Below are 20,503 nucleotides of genomic sequence, written 5' to 3' on the forward strand. Positions count from 1 at the left end.
AATCACAGAACAGTATCAGCTCCAGAAGAGGGTGGAGCTTCAGCTTGTTTGTTTGTTTTTTTAAAGAGTAAATAGTTAGAGGAGGTAAATCCATGAAACGTTGTTGTAGACCTGGATCTGGATCAGGATCAGAAAAACAAAACAAGGTTTGTTGTGATCCTGGAGGAATATGTGACCCCCCTAAAATAAACTCCCACGTTACTTTACTCAGTTACTTTGCTCTAAAGTTACTTTTCCTGCGGATACGAACATGTTGCCCTTTGTTTCCCTGTCGCCGTATTTTAGTGTCATTTGAATGACCGTAAACAAACAGATAAAATCAATCAATTAATCCCTTTAATCAGATTTAAATTTAACCCGATTAGTTAATGTATTTGTATTAAGAGGAGGAATTCAACATCTCTGTGTGTGTGTGTGTGCGTGCCTGTGCGTGCCTGTGCGTGCGTGTGTGTGTGCGTGCGCGTGTGTGCGTGCGCGTGTGTGCGTGCGTGTGCGTAGAACGTTGCCTTGCCGTGGCGACGAGCCAAAAGGACAGAAGTAGTAAATGTTGATAATCAGGTTCTGCTGATCACTTCTGATCAATATGATCGATTAATAAAACCGTATAAAGGTTCTAGGGTTCCGTCTGAGCGGGTCTGGATCCGGAACGTTTGAATCCTGCAGGATAAAATGTCTTTAAAATGTCGAAGCTCTACTTTTCCTCCGCTGCGATGTGATTGGACGATATCGATGTCTGACCATCAAAGGAAGGCTTGTTTAAGGCGGGACGTGTCGCCGCCAGGTGTTACACAACCTGAGCAGGTGATCCGCCCCAGAACATGGTGCGGTGTGGGTTCAGAGGTCAGCAAGATGAATGGAAGCGAGGAATGCGGTTTAATTAAACTGGGGGGGGGTGATGACATCATCAAGATGATGAGGTGACACGTGTTTCACCTAAAAATGCCCAAACAGCTGACATGAGATTTACCTCCTGGATCAGGAGCTGGAGCCGGATCTGGAGCCGGATCTGGATGTGGAGGTTAGCATAGCTGCTGGTATGCTAGCATTAGCTGCAGGTTTGTTAGCATAGCTGCTGGTATGCTAGCATTAGCTGCAGGTTTGTTAGCATAGCTGCTGGTGTGCTAGCATTAGCTGCAGGTTTGTTAGCATAGCTGCTGGTGTGCTAGCATTAGCTGCAGGTTTGTTAGCATAGCTGCTGGTGTGCTAGCATTAGCTGCAGGTTTGTTAGCATAGCTGCTGGTGTGCGAGCATTAGCTGCAGGTTTGTTAGCATAGCTGCTGGTGTGCTAGCATTAGCTGCAGGTTTGTTAGCATAGCTGCTGGTGTGCGAGCATTAGCTGCAGGTTTGTTAGCATGCAGCAGCAGACTGTTTCCTGGCTCTGATTTAACGAATCGTCGGGCAGGAGTAGCGACGCTATCCTGTCTTTAAAGGTCCAGATGTGGGTTCTGTTCTGAAGCTCAGGGTGGAGGCCGGACCAACTCAAGGGCTCTGGTCCAGATTTAAGGCCCCTGTTTCTTCAGGCTCCGCCTCCAGACAGCAGCATCATCAATATGGATGAAGCCCCGCAGAATGTCTGCCTGGTGGTCGGAGGTCCTTATGAATCGTGCTCTTTATGCGATGCGTTCGCTGACCTCGCTCCGCTCGTCATTTGCTCCCATTTCTATGCTGGACATCACGGAGGAGGAGCGACGAGGAGGAGCGACGCAGGAGCTGACAATGAGGCGACTTTTCTGTGAATGTCAGGAACCGCAGGAATTTCCAGCGCCGGACGAAGAAATGATTAATCCTGTTCCCGTTTAATATTCATGAGGCAGTCCACCCCCCCAGCTTCTTCTTGTTGTTGTTGTTGTTCCATTCTGTGTTCTGATGTCAGAACGTATAAAGTTTGGGATTGAATACTGGCGGTGCGTTCACTGGCTCTGGTTTATCCGTGGTGGCGTTGTAAACTCGGGGGGGCGCTGAACTCACCAATCTAAGGGGGCGTAACTGCTCAGGGGTCACGTGACGACACTTCCTGACATCATCATGTAAATAATTAGCTGTTAGCTTAGCATTTAACAGTGGTTTCTCCTGCCTGACCTCCTGACCTCCATCATTGATGACATCATAGCAGCCCAGAGGCGTGTCTTCATATTTTAATTATGCATTCATATTCAGGATCCTGTTTCCCATCAATAAACTCTGACATCGAACCAGAGCCTTCCAGAACCGGTCAGAACCGAGATGTTGGTGTGACATCATTCCTGCTCCTCCTCATGCAGGGAGTCCTGTACCGGCGGCAGACGAGGAGCAGGAGGAGGGTGGAGGCTTCGTCACGTCGTCCCGGTCGTCCTGCTGTGGACGACTCTGCACCGACCCGGTAGGAACCCGACTCACCTGGACGGAGCGCACCTGAAGTCCGAACCCGGACACTGATCCATAATCAATATCAGAGACGATGGGATGGGTGGATCCCTCCTTCCTCCCATCCCTCCTTCCTCCCATCTTTCCTTCCTCCCATCCCTCCTTCCTCCCATCCCTCCTCCTCCCATCCCTCCTTCCTCCCATCCCTCCTTCCTCCCATCTCTCCTTCCTCCCATCCCTCCTTCCTCCCACCCCTCCCCCGTTCTTACAGCTCCTTTCTTTTGACTCGTGTTTCCTGTTTCCTTCCTTCATGTTCATTCTGCTAATGTTTGATCAGCCGAGCGATTGATCAGCTCCTCTTTTTCCTCAAAGTCCTCAAACATTTATGGATACATTTACATGCGGGGGGGGCACGCGAGAGAGAGCGCAACCACTTCATTCTGCTGCTCCTCTTCTCCTCCTCCATCTTTCCTCACCCATCATCTCTGACTCCCACCTCAATTATCTCCTGGTGACAGACGAGGGGGGAGCGAGGGGGTAAACACCTGTGAGAGTGAGTCAGCGTTTCAAAAGGAGTCATGTGACACTAACACACGTGAGCCACGTCCTGGCCCGCTCCTCCTGGTCCTCTCCTCCTGTCCCGCTCCTCCTGGTCCTCCCGTTCTGGTCCTCCCGTTCTGGTCCGCTCCTCCTGGTCCTCTCCTCCTGGTCCTCCCGTTCTGGTCTGCTCCTCCTGGTCCGCTCCTCCTGGTCCTCTCCTCCTGGTCCTCTCCTCCTGGTCCTCTCCTCGGTGGAGTCAGTTGCTTCTTTTGTTCCGTCGAGCTGGAAAGACAAAGTCCTAAAGAAGTCCAGGTCCATCATTCCGCCTCTGGCAGGACCAACGTCCTGAGCGTGAGGACAACGACGGGTTCCGTTTCAGGAAGACGGCAGCGGCCTCCGTGTTTAACGTGACCTCAGGCTGACACCCCGCCCACGCCAGGAAGCAGAACGCCATGTCCCCCGATGTCCGTCCTTCCTCGCCCACCTTTACCTGCAGAGACATTTCTGAGACCTCTCCCTAACTGTCTCTTCTTGTCCCGTCTTTTCCTGGCGTGCGATCAAAGGTCGTCCCTGAACTCTTTTCTAATCTTGTCCTGAACGCCGAAGCCTTTGTCCCCTCCGTCTTCTCGTCTGTGTGTCCCTGAAATCCTCCCAGTTTGACCTTGGCTTTGTGTGTCGTCTCCTCTGATTGGACGCTGTCCTTTACTGTCGTCCTACCACCTCCTTCAGCGCTGGCCTGCGCCTCCACCAACTGTGAGATGGAGCTGGTGGAGGATCGAGGGGAATTCACGTCCCCCTGCTACCCCCGGAAATACCCCAACTCCAAGGCCTGCAGCTGGACGATGCGGGCCCCCGCCGGCTTCCTCGTCCAGCTGTCCTTCCTTGACTTTGACCTGGAGGAGGCGCCAGGCTGCATCTACGACCGGGTGGTGGTCAACACGGGGACAACTGACGTTAAACTCTGCGGCCTGACGGCTAACGGGCTGACGCTGAATTCCACCGGGAACGTGATGGAGATGTCCTTTACCTCCGACTTCACCGTGCAGAAGAGGGGCTTCAGTGTTAGCTTCCGACATGGTAGGTTCAGGCTAACGCTAGGCCTGATGTCTTCACACGTAGCTTAAATCCAGGCTAACGCTAGGCCTGATGTCTTCACACGTAGCTTAGATCCATGCTAACGCTAGGCCTGATGTCTTCACACGTAGCTTAGATCCAGGCTAACGCTAGGCCTCATGTCTTCACACGTAGCTTAGATCCAGGCTAACGCTAGGCCTGATGTCTTCACACGTAGCTTAGATCCAGGCTAACGCTAGGCCTGATGTCTTCACACGTAGCTTGGATCCAGGCTAACGCTAGGCCTGATGTCTTCACACGTAGCTTAGATGATCCAGGCTAACGCTAGGCCTGATGTCTTCACACGTAGCTTAGATCCAGGCTAACGCTAGGCCTGATGTCTTCACACGTAGCTTAGATGATCCAGGCTAACGCTAGGCCTGATGTCTTCACACGTAGCTTAGATCCAGGCTAACGCTAGGCCTGATGTCTTCACACGTAGCTTAGATCCAGGCTAACGCTAGGCCTGATGTCTTCACACGTAGCTTAGATCCAGGCTAACGCTAGGCCTGATGTCTTCACACGTAGCTTAGATCCAGGCTAACGCTAGGCCTGATGTCTTCACACGTAGCTTAGATGATCCAGGCTAACGCTAGTCCTGATGTCTTCACACGTAGCTTAGATCCAGGCTAACGCTAGGCCTGATGTCTTCACACGTAGCTTAGATGATCCAGGCTAACGCTAGGCCTGATGTCTTCACACGTAGCTTAGATCCAGGCTAACGCTAGGCCTGATGTCTTCACACGTAGCTTAGATCCAGGCTAACGCTAGGCCTGATGTCTTCACACGTAGCTTAGATCCAGGCTAACGCTAGGCCTGATGTCTTCACACGTAGCTTAGATCCAGGCTAACGCTAGGCCTGATGTCTTCACACGTAGCTTAGATCCAGGCTAACGCTAGGCCTGATGTCTTCACACGTAGCTTAGATGATCCAGGCTAACGCTAGGCCTGATGTCTTCACACGTAGCTTAGATCCAGGCTAACGCTAGGCTTCACGTCTTCCATCCTCCTCTAGTTGCCGTCGCCCTGAGGAACCAGAAGGTCACCATCACCGGCGGCAACGGCCCGGTCACCAAGGTGTCCGAGTGGGTGTCCATCCCGGCGCTGCGTCACCTGACGGTTTGCTTCGAGGTGGAGCGGTCCAGCCAGAAGCAGGTAGGACGGGTGACCTTCGACCTTTTCTCTCCGCCCCCTCCTGAACCCGTCCTGGACCCTGAGCAGAAGGAGTGGATCTTCACCTACCTGGACGGCGACGGCGGCAGCAACGTGGCCCTGGGTCTGGGTTCGGATCAGGGCGGGATGAAGATGATGGTGGACGGCGTGCCGTGCCCGATCGACTCCATCATCTCCCCCGCTGACTTCACGTCTTCCATGACGCCGTTCTGCGTCCTCTGGACCTCGTCCAACGGCCGGGCGGCGGTCTACTTCAATGGAAACTACTGGGCCCAGCCCTGCCCCGCCTCCAGCGGCCGCTCGGTGCCGGCGGGGGGGCTGTTCCGGTTGGGAGGTATTGGCTCCAGGAGTCGTGTTGTTGTGTGTCTCTGCTGCCGCGGTGCTTGACGGCGTTCTCTGCCCGACATGTGGCGCTCAGGGCAGCACGGCTTCAGCGGCAGCGTCTACAACCTGCGGCTGTGGGACTACGCCATGACGCCGCGGCAGCTGCGAGCGCTAAGCTGCGGCACGGCGGGGAACGTCCTGGACTGGGACCACGGCCGCTGGACCGTCCCGCCCGGGCTGGCACAGACCGACGCCTCGCTCAGCTGTAGTGAGTACAGGAAGTGATGGAGCGTTAGGGGCGTGGCCTTCAGAAGGGGCGGGCCTGCCGTGGGTGGGTCTGATCTAATGATGTGGGGGAGGTGTGTGGAGAGTTCACCAGTTTACGTGTCTGGATTTAATTTTTCAGACGTGTGAATTAAAAAGTTGGGAGGAAAGGAAAGGCAAACGTTAGCTGGGATGTTGCTAACGTATTAGCTTTCTGGGCCATGTGATCCACCTCAGGTATATTATGTAGGCAGACGGACAGACGGGCAGACGGACAGACGGGCAGACGGGCAGACGGGCAGACGGACAGACGGGCAGACGGACAGACGGACAGACGGACAGACGGAGCTCCACCAGAACCAGAGCCAGCCGGCACCATGCTGCATGTTCCGGCTTGATTCATGATTGGCCGGCGTGATTGGCCGCTGTGATTGGCCGCTGTGATTGGCCGCTGCGATTGGCCGGCGTGATTGGCCGCCGTGATTGGCCGCCGTGATTGGCCGCCGTGATTGGCCGCCGTGATTGGCCGCCGTGATTGGCCGGCGTGATTGGCCGGCGTGATTGGCCGCTGTGATTGGCCGCTGTGATTGGCCGCTGTGATTGGCCGCTGTGATTGGCCGCCGTGATTGGCCGGCGTGATTGGCCGGCGTGATTGGCCGCTGTGATTGGCCGCTGTGATCGGCCGCTGTGATCGGCCGCTGTGATCGGCCGCTGTGATCGGCCGCTGTGATCGGCCGCTGTGATCGGCCGCTGTGATCGGCCGCTGTGATCGGCCGCTGTGATTGGCCGGCGCTCTGCCGGAGACATTCCTTGTTGCAGCGTTTCAGAACAGTCTGTTCTTTCATGGTTCTCCCGGGAACGCCGCCCATGAATGCAGCGTGTGGGCGGGGAGCTGATGCCTGCTGGGGCCGATCAGAACCACGGAGTCCGACTGGACTCAAACCTCCCACCCCCAGACTGTATTTCAAAATAAAAGCACATCCATCTCAATAATTTGAGAGCGATGGCGACATGATCAGTAAAATGCGTTCAACCGTTGAATCAGCTGATGCTGAACCTGCCCGATGTTTAAGCCACGCCCCCTGGTCCCTTTAATGAACCCTCTTGTTTTTAAAGGTGCCTCCCCACCCAGCAACACGCCCCCCACCTCCAGCTGTGACTCCCCTGGACTGGGCTGCCCAGGTAGGAAAAACAAACACACCATCTTCTTCCTGATTTAACCTTCACCCCCCAGAGCCGCTGGTCCTGGGGGGTCAGGGACACGTCTGGTACCATGCCTCGTTGCCCCCCCCCCCGGCTGCAGCTCTTTATTGGTCGGAGCCTCCGTGATGTTTCGCTGCATTGAGTTTTATGCTTTTTGTCTCCTCATTGTTTGTCACTATCCTGGTTCTGGTTCTGGTTCTGGTTCTGGTTTGCTGGTCCCGTCTGTCTCGGCGGCAGCAAAGCTCCAGGTTCTGGTCGCTGGTCCGGCGACCAGCAGCAGAAGCTTCCTGCACGTTTCCGGATCCTCCAGACTTCCCGCCCCCCCAGCAGGAAGACGGCCCCTCGCCCCCCCGGCTCCACCTGGTCCCTCACGCCACACACCTCCAGCCTCCTTCCTGAGGGCCCCGCGTCGTCGCACCTCCAAGACCCCCCTGGGGTACATCTCGACCCCCCTGGTCTGGCAGGGGAGGAAGAGACCAACCCGGGGGGGTCATCCAACCACCAGCAGCGCACAAGCGAGCCCGGCGGTCCACGCCACAAAGCCCGCCGGGCGGTCACCAGAACACACACCTGAGACCCCCGCCTCACCCGAGACCCCCACCTCACCTGAGACCCCCGCCTCACCCGAGACCCCCGCCTCACCCGAGACCCCCACCTCACCTGAGACCCCCGCCTCACCTGTGACCCCCGCTTCACCCGTGACCCCCGCCTCACCTGAGACCCCCGCCTCACCCTCCTCACCTGTGACCCCCACCTCACCTGACTCCGAAAGTCCTCCCGGGACATTCTTGTCAGCGTCTGCTCTGAACCACAGGAAGAACAACGTCGCCCCCCAGTGGTTGCTGCCGAGCGTCAGTGAAGACCAGACCTCACGCCGTCCCGCGGAGCCACTGGGGGGCGAGTTCTGGTCAGGGTCCGACCCGTCCGGGGACGAGTCTTCGGTTGTCCTCCCAACCTTTATGGGTCCCGATTCAGACTCAGGTGGACGTCTTCCTCGGACGCCCCCCCAAGACCAGTTGGTCTCCGGATCAAGTCCCCAGAGCTCCTCCACGGAGGCGGCGTCTCAAACGTCCCTCTTTATGCCTCGTCCTCCTTTGTCCAAAGTGGAGCCCAGCCCCTCCCCCCCCTCACCTCCTCACACGGACCTCAGCAGAACCAACCCCGCCCCCCCTCCCCCCCGTCCTCCCGTTGTTGCTTCTGCTGTTGTTCCAGAGTCAAACAGAATCAGTCAGAACTTTCACCCGACGTCCTCGGTGTCCCTTCCTCTCGCTCCCAGGCCCTGGACGCCCCCGGGGGGGGTTCTGTCAACGCCCCCGTCCTCGGCAGAGGGCGATCTGTTCCCGGACACCGAGTCGGGTCTCGTTGTCCACGCCTTGTCGAGTCATATTGAGCTATCTGTGGAAGCCGTGGCCCCCGGCACGGCCCCGCCCCCGGCCCCGCCTCTCCCGCAGGCGTCTTCTCTGTCTTTGAAGCTGCTCTCCTGTTTCCCTCTCAAGCCGTCACTCGCAGCATCTACAGAGACTCTCTCTGCTGCCATGGCGATGCAGGTTGTCAGGACGACAGGACAGATGCTGGGAGACGAGCCTGAAGTTTCTGCCTCTTCATCCTCCCAGAATCCTTTTGGGTCGCAAGACAGAACCGCGTCAACCCCGCCCTTCACTAGGGACCCACGAAGACCGCAGCCGACAGCGTCACACAAGCACGCCGACGGCCAGGGGGACGGCGCCGCCCGGCTGTCCCAGGGCCACGGAGGTGCGTCTCCAGCCCCCACGCCGTGGGGTGTCCACCAGCGGGACGACCCCACAGACCGGATGGATCCCGGTTCTGGGCCCGGGCGGGGCACACAGCCGTTTCACCCCATTCTACCCCCCCTCTTACCCTCCCTGCCCCTTCCAGCGACCCTCACACCTCGCCTCCCCGGGTGGGCGGCGTCGCCAGCGGAGCCTGCCGCCAGCGAGGAGGCGGAGCCTGGCTCTTTGGCACCAACTGATAAACTGACCGAGTCCAACCAACCGTCCACCGAACGCCGCCACCGGGATGAGGTCCTGCTTTTCAGCGGTCCCGAGTCCCCGAGTGCGTCTCAGAAACCGTCCCGTCCAAAAGGACACGCTGTGGACGAGCGATCCTCGGCTGCAGTCTCCAACCCCCCAACAGGTGGGACTCCCGCCCCCTGTCCTGATCCAGGGTCACAGCAACCCACCGCTGTCCTCAATGTCCCCGCCTCCACGCCGGTGTCCACCCAATCCCCAGGTCCAGTCTCCATTCCTGTGTTGGAGGACGTCCCGCCTCCTGGTGGTGCCAACAGAACCTCAGCACGGCCAGAACACGTCTCCGTGTCCAACTCCACCCACAAAGACGCCACGCTGGAGCATGACAGGACAAACGCCACAAAGGCGTTTCCTCAGGGGACCATGACAGGCAGCGGACCGGCACCAGGCCTCAGGGTGGACGGTACCATGTCCTCAACACCGAGCCTGGACGAGCCGGCCCCTACCCCGCCGCCGGCCCTCAGTGCCCGCCGGGTCACGACCTCAGAGAACTGGTTTCCGTCTAAAGCGGCCAGTCTGCCGGCGGGAACCCCGAAAGCGTCGGTGGCGAGGTCCGCCTCCAGGCCTCCGCCCGTAGAGCTGGCGCTGCCCTGCCAATGTAAAGAACGCTTTCATGTTCCGCGTCTGTGTGGACGTTCATCAGGGAACAGTACGTCCCGGAATCACCCGAGAGTCGCTGTAGTTCAGAACAACAATCAGCAATGTGCGTTCAGTCTTAAAGTCGGTCTGAGACGAGAATCACGCCGTGTGGACAGACGCGTGTGGACAGACGCGTGTGGACAGACGCGTGTGGACAGGTTATTGATACCAATCTGAATGATATTCCACCAGCACAAAGCCAGACAAACAATGCTGTTCTTTGTAAACAACAAAACAACATGGCCGATTTCCTGCTCTCATTGCGCTAACAGATGCTAACAATGCTAATCCCGGTCCTGCGCCGCTGTAGCATACAGTACAGAACACTGAGCCTGGACTCCTTTGGAGGGGAGGAGTCTAGAAATCACCTGGCTGTTATCGTCCACAGACTTTTGGCCACAGGTTCTGGCTGCAATGCTAAAGATGTTAGCGCAATATATTAGCTCCTCCATATTTTAAGACTGAATGCATGATGACTTCTTAAAATAACAATTCACCCAAAAATCATCTGTTAACCAGTTTACTCGTCCAGAAAACATTTCTGGAGCTTCACAGCAGAGTCTTTATTTATAGATTTATTTTAGATGACTCTTTTTTCTTCATGTGTTTAAAACTAGCTTTGAGGTTATTTAGACTAGTCTCTGGGTGTTTTAAACTAGTCTCTGGTGATTTAGACTAGTCTCTGGGTGTATTAAACTAGTCTCTGGTGATTTAGACTAGTCTCTGGTGATTTAGACTAGTCTCTGGTGATTTAGACTAGTCTCTGGGTGTATTAAACTAGTCTCTGGTGATTTAGACTAGTCTCTGGTGATTTAGACTAGTCTCTGGTGATTTAGACTATTCTCTGGGTGTATTAAACTAGTCTCTGGTGATTTAGACTAGTCTCTGGGTGTATTAAACTAGTCTCTGGTGATTTAGACTAGTCTCTGGTGATTTAGACAAGTCTCTGGGTGTATTAAACTAGTCTTCTGGTGATTTAGACTAGTCTCTGGTGATTTAAACTAGTCTCTGGTGTATTAAACTAGTCTCTGGTGATTTAAACTAGTCTCCGGGTGTATTAAACTAGTCTCTGGTGTATTAAACTAGTCTCTGGTGATTTAGACGAGTCTCTGGGTGTATTAGACTAGTCTCTGGTGATTTAGACTAGTCTCTGGTGATTTAGACTAGTCTCTGGGTGTATTAAACTAGTCTCTGGTGATTTAGACTAGTCTCTGGGTGTATTAAACTAGTCTCTGGTGATTTAGACGAGTCTCTGGGTGTATTAGACTAGTCTCTGGTGATTTAGACTAATCTCTGGTGATTTAGACTAGTCTCTGGGTGTATTAAACTAGTCTCTGGTGATTTAGACTAGTCTCTGGGTGTATTAAACTAGTCTCTGGTGATTTAGACTAGTCTCTGGGTGTATTAAACTAGTCTCTGGGTGATTTAGACTAGTCTCTGGTGATTTAGACGAGTCTCTGGGTGTATTAAACTAGTCTTCTGGTGATTTAGACTAGTCTCTGGTGATTTAAACTAGTCTCTGGTGTATTAAACTAGTCTCTGGTGATTTAAACTAGTCTCCGGGTGTATTAAACTAGTCTCTGGTGTATTAAACTAGTCTCTGGTGATTTAGACGAGTCTCTGGGTGTGTTAAACTAGTCTCTGGTGTATTAAACTAGTCTCTGGTGATTTAGACGAGTCTCTGGGTGTATTAAACTAGTCTCTGGTGATTTAGACTAGTCTCTGGGTGTATTAAACTAGTCTCTGGTGATTTAGACGAGTCTCTGGGTGTATTAGACTAGTCTCTGGTGATTTAGACTAATCTCTGGTGATTTAGACTAGTCTCTGGGTGTATTAAACTAGTCTCTGGTGATTTAGACTAGTCTCTGGTGATTTAGACTAGTCTCTGGGTGTATTAAACTGGTCTCTGGTGATTTAGACTAGTCTCTGGGTGTATTAAACTAGTCTCTGGGTGATTTAGACTAGTCTCTGGTGATTTAGACGAGTCTCTGGGTGTATTAAACTAGTCTTCTGGTGATTTAGACTCGTCTCTGGTGATTTAAACTAGTCTCTGGTGTATTAAACTAGTCTCTGGTGATTTAAACTAGTCTCCGGGTGTATTAAACTAGTCTCTGGTGTATTAAACTAGTCTCTGGTGATTTAGACGAGTCTCTGGGTGTGTTAAACTAGTCTCTGGTGTATTAAACTAGTCTCTGGTGATTTAGACGAGTCTCTGGGTGTATTAAACTAGTCTCTGGTGATTTAGACTAGTCTCTGGTGTTTTAGACTAGTCTCTGGGTGTATTAAACTAGTCTCTGGTGATTTAGACTAGTCTCTGGGTGTATTAAACTAGTCTCTGGTGATTTAGACTAGTCTCTGGGTGTATTAAACTAGTCTCTGGTGATTTAGACTAGTCTGGGTGTATTAAACTAGTCTCTGGTGATTTAGACTAGTCTCTGGGTGTATTAAACTAGTCTCTGGGTGATTTAGACTAGTCTCTGGTGATTTAGACGAGTCTCTGGGTGTATTAAACTAGTCTCCGGGTGTATTAAACCAGTCTCCGGCTGTTTAGCACAACGCTGCTGTCCCTTCGGCAGCAGACGATGACTGAGTTGCAGTTTTTGGGTGAACTGTTCCTTTAAGGCTGTTCGGGTCTTAGAAACTGATCACCTGATTAGACTCGGTAGCATGTAGTTGTTGGTTCAATCAGGTGGGTGGGCGTGACCCGTCTGGAGACGGCTTCTGATTGGTGCGTATGTTTGGTGTTAGACTAGTCGTCCAATGGGGCTTCAGCGTTCACCTTCGTACCTGTAACAAGTATCTAGATGTAGCTCCTCCTCTTTGTTTCATGCCTTTATTCTGATCCGCCCCCTCCGCTGCTCCTCATCATCACCTCCCTCTGATCTGCACCTCCTCCTGTGCAGCCTGCAGGATCTCCCCCCGGAGCTGTAGCGACACAAGTGGCCAACGGTAGCATAGCAGGAGAAAAGGAGCGGCTCGTGAGCGCCATGGAGGGAACTAATTGATTATCAATATCAAATCAATAAGACGCCCCAATATCAAATCAATAAGACGCCCCAATATCAAATCAATAAGACGCCCCCCCCCCCCTCCCCCCCCAAGGTTTTCAGGGAAACTTTGAGTGTTTCAGAACAGTTAAAACATGAAGGAGTTTCAACGCCTCCTCCTCCTCCTCCTCCTGCTCCTCCTCCTGCTCCTGCTCCGGTCCTGTCCGTCAGCACATCGCTGCACTGCTGAATTGGATTTTTACAGAACCAGATGATGTGGTTCTGGTTCTGTTGCCCCTGACGACCCGCGGACTCACGCCGTCTCTCTTCACCTGCAGAGGGCCTCTTCTACCGGGCTGCTTTTGTGGTGGAAGACGACCAGGCGGCGCTGACCCGGGCCGATGTGGAGCGGGCCGTGGCCCGCTGGGTAAGGGTCCAGCTGCCTCACTAACAGAACCTTTACATTACTGGTTAGAACTAAACCGAGTGACTGTCTGATGTTGTCCTCACAGCTGAATCAGACCTTCCAGAACTGGACCCATGCGGTCTACGTGGACTCCATCAGGTAAATCCCCGAGGACTCACCCGGAACCAGAACCAGAAGCTTCCTGTTTTTAGTACTTGCTGCAACGATGGACGGGTCCAGTTCTTGTCTTTGTTGTCTCTCCAGGGTCCAGCCGCCGGTCCCGGATGGAGGAAACCCGCAGAGGTAAACCATCTGACCCGTTGAGGACTTTTGAGCCTCACCTGGGCCCAGGTGTTCCTGAGGTGTTCTTGTCATCTCCAGGTACAGTTGCCAGGCCCTGCTGGTCCACATTTACTCCACCAATCAGAGCCTGGGGGCGGCGGCCATGTCCTCCAGGCTGTCCAGCACCGAGGGGCTGATGGGCTCCGGCCTGAAGGTCCGGTCCACTTCCCCCAAAGTCAGAAGGATCGGTAAAAAGAAACGTTTCATCCCTCCCACTTAATGATGGATTCGGATCAGGATCAGGTCCGGGTCCAGGGTCCAGGATTATGGTTCTGGTTATTCTGTTTACCTTTTCTCCGTGCGGAACAGACAACTGTCCAGAGGAGAATCCGCTCCACTACCGCTGGGCCGAGACCCGACCCACCAGCACCCAGTACCTGCCCTGCTTCCCCAACAGGGACCAGAGCACCTCCAGGACCTGGTAACCCATGAGCCAGTCCATCCTTCTCTCTGACCCGACCCGACTCTCTCTACTCTGACCCGACTCTCTCTACTCTGACCCGACTTGCTCTAATCTGACCCGACTCTCTCTACTCTGACCCGACTCTCTCTAATCCTGACCCGACTTGCTCTAATCTGACCCGACTCGCTCTAATCTGACCCGACTCTCTCTACTCTGACCCGACTCTCTCTCCTCTGACCCGACTCTCTCTAATCCTGACCCGACTCTCTCTACTCTGACCCGACTCTCTCTCCTCTGACCCGACTCTCTCTAATCCTGACCCGACTCGCTCTAATCTGACCCGACTCTCTCTACTCTGACCCGACTCTCTCTCCTCTGACCCGACTCTCTCTAATCCTGACCCGACTTGCTCTAATCTGACCCGACTCGCTCTAATCTGACCCGACTCTCTCTAATCTGACCCCCCTCTCTAATCTGAGCCGACTCTCTAATCTGAGCCGACTCTCTCTAATGCCTGCAGTTCATCTCTGGGTTTTTTTGTGGTTGATGCTAAGCTATCAGCTATCATTCTGTCTTTTCTCAGTTTGATCGACCCACATAACTTCTTGTCCTATTGGTCGGCAGCGGACGTCGCCAACTGCACCGACATTGACACCATCCAGGTGTCGGCAGGTACATCCAGTCATCAGCCAATCAGAAGCGTGTGTAGCCCATTAGCTCCTCTAGCTAGAAGCTATCAGATCATAAAAACCTGGTTCAGGTAGCGCAGAGTGATCGAACAGGCGTGGACAGCTAGCTAGCTAGCTAGCGAGCTAGCAGTCTCAAAAAGTAAAAGCTTGAACATTCCTCAGAATCTGGAGTTAAATCAAAAACCGTTTGTTTGTGTAGAAAACGCCGCCGAGGTGGCGGTGCAGCTCGCCGCCATCACCAGCAACGAGCTGTCCAATGAGGAGGTGGGCGGCTTTTGTCTTTGACCAATCACACGTCCTGTGGTGAGGAGGGCGAATCGGCTCCTCCTCCTCTTCCTCTCATTGCAGGTGTCCAAGGTCGTGACGAAGGTGAAGGAGCTGGTGACCGTGGCCAAGATCAACGCCACCCTCGCCTCCACCGTGGTCGCCATCATCTCCAACGTCATGAGCAGCTCCGAGACGGCGGCGGCGGCGGCGGAGACGTAGGTTCTGTTCTGCTGTACTCTACTGTAGTTTAATGCGCCGTACTCTACTGTAATTTAATGCGCCGTACTCTACTGTAGTTTAATGCGCCGTACTCTACTGTAGTTTAATGCGCCGTACTCTACTGTAGTTTAATGCGCCGTACTCTACTGTAGTTTAATGCGCCGTACTCTACTGTAGTTTAATGTGCCGTACTCTACTGTAGTTTAATGCGCCGTACTCTACTGTAGTTTAATGTGCTGTACTGCAGTAGTACTGCAGTAGGCGGTACAGCTGCTGAACTGTGCTCCGCCTCCTATGGACAGTAAGCCACACCCATCGCTGCATCCTGCTCTACAACCACCAGGGGTCAGCAGGTTTGGCTGAAGACGTCTTTTGTCCCGGAGGCGTCTTCAGCCATGTGACGGGACGGCGGGGGGGGTCGCGGTCTGAAGGGTTTGGGACAGTACTCGACTCTAACGGGTCTCCGCCCTCCCCTCAGAGCCCTGAAGACCGTCGATGAGCTGGTTCTGAAGGTCCAGTTCGAGGGCCCGTCCATCAGTATCAGCTCCAGACACCTGGCTGTGGGGATCCGGTCTGTCGACGCCACCGCGTTCAACGGGACGTCCTTCAGCGCCTTCATAGCGGCCAACGCCACCGACCCACAGGTACAGGCCGGAGGCGGGGCTTGCTCTTCCTCCTGTCCCCCTTGGTTGGAGTATTGATCGTCCCCCCCCCCCCCCCCCCCCAGATTGATTTTACATCAGAGAGGATCAACCCCTTAGCTCAGGTCACTGTCCCCGCCTCCCTGCTGTCCGCCGTCTCTCTGAGCGACGCCGACAGGATGTCTCTGTCCCGCATCAACTTCATGTTCTTCAGCAGCACAAGCCTGTTCCAGGTGAGTCCCTGCCCCGTCCTGGCCCCGCCTTCAGCCCCGCCTCTCATCCGGCAGCGGAGGCGTGGCTAAAGCGAGTGTGTCCGTGTCCAGAAGGAGCAGGACGGCCGCTCGTTGAACAGCTATGTGGTCGCCAGCAGCGTGGGCAACCTCTCCATCAGCGGCCTGGTGGAGCCGGTGGAGATCCAGATCGCTCACCTGTCTGAACAGGTACGGGCCGATCCTTCCTGCCTTCCCGCCTGCTGCTCTGTGCTCGTTAAACCCTTCTTCTCGTCTTGCAGCCCTCCCTCAACCCGCTCTGTGTTTTCTGGGACTTCAGCTTGAACGGTAAGTCCGTCGCCATGGCAACCCGGTTCCACTCCGGATTCATTTCCAGGTTTCTTGATGTAATGTCGCCGTCTCTCCACCAGGGGGAGCCGGAGGCTGGACTGGAGCCGGATGCAGAGCCTCGCTGGAATCCAGCAGCAACAGAACCGTCTGTCTCTGCGACCACCTGACACACTTCGCCATCCTCATGGTAAGACTGTGACATCATGAGTCACCTGAAACGTGACCCCCGACCTTAGAGGTGACCTTCGGCCTACAGGCCACGCCCTCAATTTAGTGCCTGATAAGTAATCAGTGAAAGAATCAACACAGATCTGCTGAGTGGTATCGGACTGGGTCTGGGTTCAGGATCTGACTGGGACCGGTATCTGTCTGGGTCTGGGTCCTGTATTGGACTGGGTCTGGGACCGGTATCGGACTGGGACCGGTATCTGTCTGGGTCTGGGTCCTGTATCGGACTGGGTCTGGGACCGGTATCGGACTGGGTCCTGTATCTGACTGGGAGATTCCATTCTCTGTGTCTCCAGGACATTTCCAGAACCTCGGCCCACCTCGACCCGAGGGACAACAGGATCCTGACCTTCATCACCTACATAGGTTGCGGCGTCTCCGCCGTCTTCTCCGGCGCAACGCTGCTCACCTACGTGGCCTTTGAGTGAGTCACGTGACAGGAAGTGTTCGGTGACTCACTGCAGCAAGGCGGAGCTTCCGCCTCCAACAGCCAATCGGTGACCTCTGTCCCGCCTCTGTCACAGGAAGCTCCGGCGGGACTACCCGTCCAAGATCCTGATGAACCTCAGCGCGTCCCTGCTACTCCTCAACCTGGCCTTCCTATTGGACGGCTGGCTGGCCAGCCTGAAAGCCCATTGGCTGTGCCTGAGCGCGGCCGCCCTCCTGCACTACTTCCTGCTGACGTCCTTCACCTGGATGGGGCTGGAGGCGGTCCACATGTACATCGCCCTGGTCAAAGTCTTCAACACCTACATCCGCAGATACATCCTCAAGTTCTGCATCGTCGGCTGGGGTGAGACGCGTAAAGCTTTATTCAAGGTCATGAGAACCGGCCGGTGATGATGATGTCACGGCGTGTTCCGCTTCAGGGCTTCCAGCGGCGGTGGTGGGGGTCGTCCTCGCCGTGCACAAGAACGCTTACGGTCTGCAGCAGTACGGAAAAGGGCCTTCAGGGGGCGGAGCCTCCGAGTTGTAAGTGACGACAATCAGACGTAATCTGTGTCCATGTTAGTGATGGACCGCAGCATCGTTAGCTTAGCATCGCTATGTGGAGGCAGCAGGAAGTGGCCGAACCACTGACCAACAAACCTGGACTGATTCACCGTGTGGACCTGGACTGATTCACAGTTTTTCATGGCAGGAACATAATCAGAGGTGTGTCTCTGTGTGTCTCTGTGTGTCTTTGTGTGTGTCTCTGTGTGTCTCTGTGTGTCTTTGTGTGTGTCTCTGTGTCTCTGTGTGTCTTTGTGTGTGTCTCTGTGTGTGTGTGTCTTTGTGTGTGTCTCTGTGTCTGTGTGTGTCTCTGTGTGTCTGTGTGTGTCTCTGTGTGTCTCTGTGTGTCTCTGTGTGTGTCTGTGTCTGTGTCTCTGTGTGTGTCTCTGTGTGTCTCTGTGTGTGTGTCTCTGTGTGTCTGTGTGTGTCTCTGTGTGTGTCTCTGTGTGTCTCTGTGTGTCTTTGTGTCTGTGTGTGTCTCTGTGTGTCTCTGTGTGTCTCTGTGTGTGTGTCTCTGTGTGTGTGTCTCTGTGTGTCTGTGTGTGTCTCTGTGTGTGTCTCTGTGTGTCTCTCTGTGTGTCTCTGTGTGTCTTTGTGTCTCTGTGTGTCTCTGTGTGTCTGTGTGTGTGTCTCTCTCTGTGTCTCTGTGTGTGTCTCTGTGTGTGTCTCTGTGTGTCTCTGTGTGTGTCTCTCTCTGTGTCTCTGTGTGTGTCTCTGTGTGTCTCTGTGTCTCTGTGTGTCTCTCTGTGTCTCTGTGCGTCCTCTCGTCCTCCCAGCTGCTGGATCCAGGACTCCCTGGTCTTCTTCGTCTCCTGCGTCGGGTACTTCTGCCTCCTCTTCCTCCTCAACGTCTCCATGTTTGTCGTGGTGATGCTGCAGATCTGCGGCCGCAGCGGCAAGCGCAGCAACCGCAGGCTGCGGGAGGAGGTGCGTTCAAAGCGCCGATCTTTATTTAAACGACAGCTGAACCCAGCTGGGACTGACGGCCCCGCCCCCGGCTCTGATCCAGGTTGTGCGGAGCCTCCGGAGCGTCGTGAGCCTCACCTTCCTGCTGGGGGTGACGTGGGGCGTCGCCCTGTTCGCCTGGGGGCCGGCCAGCCTCGCCTTCATCTACCTGTTCGCCATCTTCAACTCCCTGCAAGGTAACGCCAGGTGACCCGGCTGCTGGGTCTGGACCAGAACCGTAGGCATGGTTCTTCAGAATCAGAACCAGGTGAAAGGTTCTCCACCTGCATCAGGATAAAGGGGCGGAGCTATGCTGGTTTCCTAGTCTCCTCCTGTCCTCCTCAGGTTTGTTCATTTTTATCTTCCACTGCGCCTTAAAGGAGAACGTCCAGAAACAGTGGAGGAGACATCTCTGCTGGGGACGCTACCGTCTCTCAGAGAACTCAGGTAGGTACCTGTGCGCCGGAGGGAGGAGCCAGTCCGCCGGGGGGAGGAGCCAGTCCGCTGCGGGGGTATTGATCAGGCGTATCGATTGATCTCTCTCTCCTGTCGTTCCAGATTGGAGTAAGACGGTGAGTAAGAAGGTGAGCTCGGACCGCCTGGGAAAGTCTCTGTCCTCCGGATCCTCCGGCTCCAGCACCGCCAACTGGACCTCCAGAGCTAAAGCTACGCTCAACCCGTTCAGCAAGAGATACAGCACAGGTGAGACCCGGCCAGGTGAGACCCGGCCAGGTGAGAGACCCGGCCAGGTGAGACCCGGCCAGGTGAGACCCGGCCAGGTGAGAGACCCGGCCAGGTGAGAGACCCGGCTAGGTGAGAGACCCAGCCAGGTGAGAGACCCGGCCAGGTGAGACCTGGCCAGGTAAGACCCGGCCAGGTGAGGCCCAGCCAGGTGAGAGACCCGGCCAGGTGAGAGACCCGGCCAGGTGAGAGACCCGGCCAGGTGAGACCCGGCCAGGTAAGACCCGGCCAGGTGAGAGACCCAGCCAGGTCAGACCCAGCCAGGTGAGACCCGGTCCAGAACCTGGGACCAGACCGGGTCTGATGATGTCTCAAGGACCTGATCCCGTTCCCAGGTGTTGAGGACAGGAAGAGGCGGTCATCCTCTCTGATGACCTTTGACCTCTTCAGGCAGGGACCAGGTTCAGGTTCAGGTCCAGAAGCAGGGCTCATAAGCCCTCAGGATGGTCCGGTTTCTGCTGGGACCTTCATCACTGATGCTTTCTGGACTGATTTGGAACTCTTTTTGTCTTTTCTGTTTCCTGGATCCAGATAAATCCAACCAGACCCGGACCAAGTGCACCTCCTCATCTCCTTCCTCCTCGGAGGTGCAGCCCAACTCCTCCTCCTCCTCCTCCTCCTCCTCCATCCTCCCCGTCAGCCAGATGCTCGGCAAGGTGAAAGATTACTGCTCCACACATTCGGACAACTTCTACAAGAACATCATCATGTCAGACAGCTTCACCCACAGCACCCGGTTCTGACCCGGTCCTTGTGTCCCGGGTCTGACTCTCTGTGGTTTGGACCGGGACAAAGTGTTTGTCGGGTCTTGTCCTCCGTTAAAGGCAACAACTGGACCTTACTGTTCTGGACCTGGTGTCAGAACGTGAACCGAAGAACTCCCAGAGGAACCTACAGCATCCGGAACCTGCGGATCGGGGTCATGATCGGGGTCAGGGTCGGGGTCAGGGTCATGATCGGGGTCAGGGTCGGGATCGGGGTCATGGTCGGGGTCGGGGTCGGGATCGGGGTCATGATCAGGGTCAGGGTCGGGAAAGAACGGACCGGTTCTAGAGGCGGTCAACCCGTCGGCGGGGGGGGTGGGGGAGGGGGGGGTAGTACTGTAATGTGTGTGTGTAAAAGCAGCCGGTATCCATGACAACGGAAGCATCATTCTCACCTGAGTTTAAGAAACAAACGTTGGATTAAACAAATCAACCGACGGTCTGTGTCCATGTTCTGTAGCGGGACGATCGATGGGCGGGGCGATCGATGGGCGGGGCGTCCAGCCGTCCTCCATGTCCGACTTAAACCAGCCCATCTGGACGGCGGGACACCGTTAGTCGTGCGGGCGCAGCGTGAAGCTAGCACGTAGCGGATCCTCAAAGGCCCGGCAGATCTGGACTGTCATCTGGACTGGAACCAGATCACGGACTCTGAAGTCGACCCCGGGACA

General features: G+C 55.1%; 1 protein-coding gene across 1 annotated transcript; it reads left to right on the plus strand.

Annotated features, from left to right (window-relative positions):
- Window positions 1–1,550: 1,550 nt before the first annotated feature.
- On the plus strand, window positions 1,551–20,096 carry adgrg6 (adhesion G protein-coupled receptor G6). Its single transcript, XM_068754134.1, has 30 exons — window positions 1,551–1,603; window positions 2,262–2,359; window positions 3,613–3,960; window positions 5,012–5,151; window positions 5,218–5,503; window positions 5,588–5,761; window positions 6,874–6,939; window positions 7,348–9,606; window positions 9,652–9,657; window positions 12,973–13,061; window positions 13,147–13,199; window positions 13,305–13,343; window positions 13,422–13,570; window positions 13,692–13,803; window positions 14,369–14,457; window positions 14,674–14,738; window positions 14,823–14,956; window positions 15,439–15,604; window positions 15,688–15,834; window positions 15,925–16,041; window positions 16,113–16,158; window positions 16,242–16,348; window positions 16,686–16,813; window positions 16,914–17,182; window positions 17,259–17,361; window positions 18,159–18,309; window positions 18,392–18,524; window positions 18,673–18,774; window positions 18,886–19,029; window positions 19,600–20,096. The coding sequence occupies exons 1-30, from the start codon at window positions 1,551–1,553 to the stop codon at window positions 19,809–19,811; spliced, it is 5,985 nt and encodes a 1,994-aa protein (XP_068610235.1). The 3' UTR covers window positions 19,812–20,096.
- Window positions 20,097–20,503: the final 407 nt, after the last annotated feature.

Source organism: Brachionichthys hirsutus, chromosome 20 (genome assembly GCF_040956055.1).
Source record: "Brachionichthys hirsutus isolate HB-005 chromosome 20, CSIRO-AGI_Bhir_v1, whole genome shotgun sequence".
Classification (NCBI taxonomy): domain Eukaryota; kingdom Metazoa; phylum Chordata; class Actinopteri; order Lophiiformes; family Brachionichthyidae; genus Brachionichthys; species Brachionichthys hirsutus.